Source organism: Agrilus planipennis, unplaced genomic scaffold, assembly GCF_000699045.2.
Source record: "Agrilus planipennis isolate EAB-ADULT unplaced genomic scaffold, Apla_2.0 scaffold277, whole genome shotgun sequence".
NCBI lineage: Eukaryota > Metazoa > Arthropoda > Insecta > Coleoptera > Buprestidae > Agrilus > Agrilus planipennis.
In genome coordinates, this window is record NW_020438986.1 from 149,895 (window position 1) to 152,027 (window position 2,133).

At 31.9% G+C, this 2,133-nt stretch overlaps 1 protein-coding gene across 1 annotated transcript in view; it reads right to left on the reverse strand.

The window, feature by feature from the left end:
* Positions 1-205: 205 nt before the first annotated feature.
* LOC108740798 (leukocyte elastase inhibitor A-like) overlaps positions 206-2,133 on the reverse strand; it is a 31,057-nt gene continuing 29,129 nt past the window's right edge. The window contains exon 5 of the mRNA XM_025975619.1: positions 206-362. Coding sequence (XP_025831404.1) covers positions 235-362 — 128 coding nt within the window. The 3' untranslated portion in view covers positions 206-234. The remainder of the gene's footprint in view (positions 363-2,133) is intronic.

Below are 2,133 nucleotides of genomic sequence, written 5' to 3' on the forward strand. Positions count from 1 at the left end.
CAAAAGCTATAGAAAAGTATAGGAAAAGATCCAAAAATACATAGACATCATTACAGCGTAGTGCAATTAAATAAGGGTAGCTGACCGACGAAGCCTTCGTAGAATTTATCTATTGGGACCAAATGTTTTGAGAGGCCCCAACAGGGTGATATTTGTAATAATGTACATTTATACACTATAGCAGCCAATGCAGTAACTNAATACTTATATATTACTTTACTGGTGAAATATTTATTATCCTGTGTATTGTCCAACAAATAAAATTCCAAAAGGTGAACGAATGTAAAATAGAAATGGATGATCTGCAATAAAATATTTAGTCGGTTCCTCTTCGCTAACAGACGCCAGTGAAGCAACAAGTCCTAAAAATATTCAATGCAAAAATTATCAGACGAAAGTTTATACTTAATGCATTTCATGTTAAATATAATTTAATTTTTTCGTTTTAACTCTTTATTAAAGCACACAACAAATCAAAAAAACTGTTCATTAATTTATTCAAAATTAAATAATTTCCGAAACAATTGTCTAATAAGTTTGAATAAATACTTAACATTTTTTGATTCACAAGAATTGCACCTTAAAACGCAATGATCTATAATAAGGTTCTACAAATGTATTAACTTTTCTGAAATACTGCAATACTAAAAGCAATAATACTTGAGTGAGTATCTAGGAACATATTCAAAATTAACACTCACAAAAGGCACACACTATATATCAGGGTGTAACAGAAATAAGTGCCGAGCTTGCAGGTGGTAACAGAGCACTATAAAATGTTTGTATGCCCGAAGGTTCACTGTTTTCGATAAAAACATACTTGGAAGTACTAGTAAATTCAATTCCAGCCCTAGTAAAGAAACACAACCCTCAACGCTGCACGCAATCTTCTGGTGATTACCAGCATCAGTGTAATATTTGTTTTGTATTTTTTACTCATGTATTGTTTATTTGTTAAATTAACTGTTATTCGAATTTTAATATTAACAACACACCAACAGTTGTTACAGTAATGTGACATGATAAATATTTAAATGTTTGAACCATATCACCGCTGTGTGGATGAAGTCCTCGATTTCAAAGAAAACAATTCCTAAAATAGTACACGCGAAATATCAGGGAAAGTTGACTCCTCTAATGTGACAAATTTTGACAATTTTAAAGGGACAGTTGCCGCATCCTTTTAATTCTTATCATTTGCAGCGAATGCAAGCCCTGTTTGAAACTGATTTTCAGCCGGAAGTGGTTTTATGTCGACGGTTTCGAAAGAAAAGTGCTGCATAGCCCGTTTTATTCCATAGTATAGGCTTATTTAATTTTTTTGGTAAGTTTACTTACAACCACCCGCAAAAAGGTAACACGTCTTGGCAATACCTCAATGGTGGTGTAGAAATTTGCCTTAATAATACCTTAATGTTTACGTAAGTTACATCTTTTTTTTACTGTGTGCTGAGTGCTGCCTGTAATGTACTTATTTAATTTATTTTGTCTAAACATTATAATAATAAGCAATGTTTACATTCTTCATCCATGTTGCTGCAGAGTTTTTGTCACACTACTGTATTCGGTAGATACCTATGTTGTTAATTAACGCACAGGGCCGGCTTCGATTTTCTTAAAAATTTTTTTGTTCCTTAATCACGCTACCTTACTCACCATGGGATTTCTTATTGCATCTAGTTTACACCCTCCAAAGCTCGACATTTATTTATGTACACTGTATTTACATTTATATTTATTTGCACCATTTCGTCGTTCTATATTTATTCGATGAATTATCAGCAAGAAACGTGCTGGTGAAAGGATAATTCGCCACATTTATTTGAACCTCATTGCTCTTTTGGGTACTGAAGTACTGAAAATATCACTCGGTAGACCGAAAAGATGTTTATAGTTTGAAAGTATATGTAAATGTAGACGATTTTATTTTAAAATACAGTGTTGTTAATTTTGTCATTGGTTCTTTGTAAAATTAAAGATAATTTTGATTTCGTTTTTGAGTATACTACCACAAATTCAAGAGTTCATTCATTTTTTTTTATCTTCAAAATTTTCTATCGGTGCAGATTTTAATAAAGCTAAAGTAGGAATGTTTTTATACGAAAGCATGTCTGTAGCCTCTCCTCTTTATTT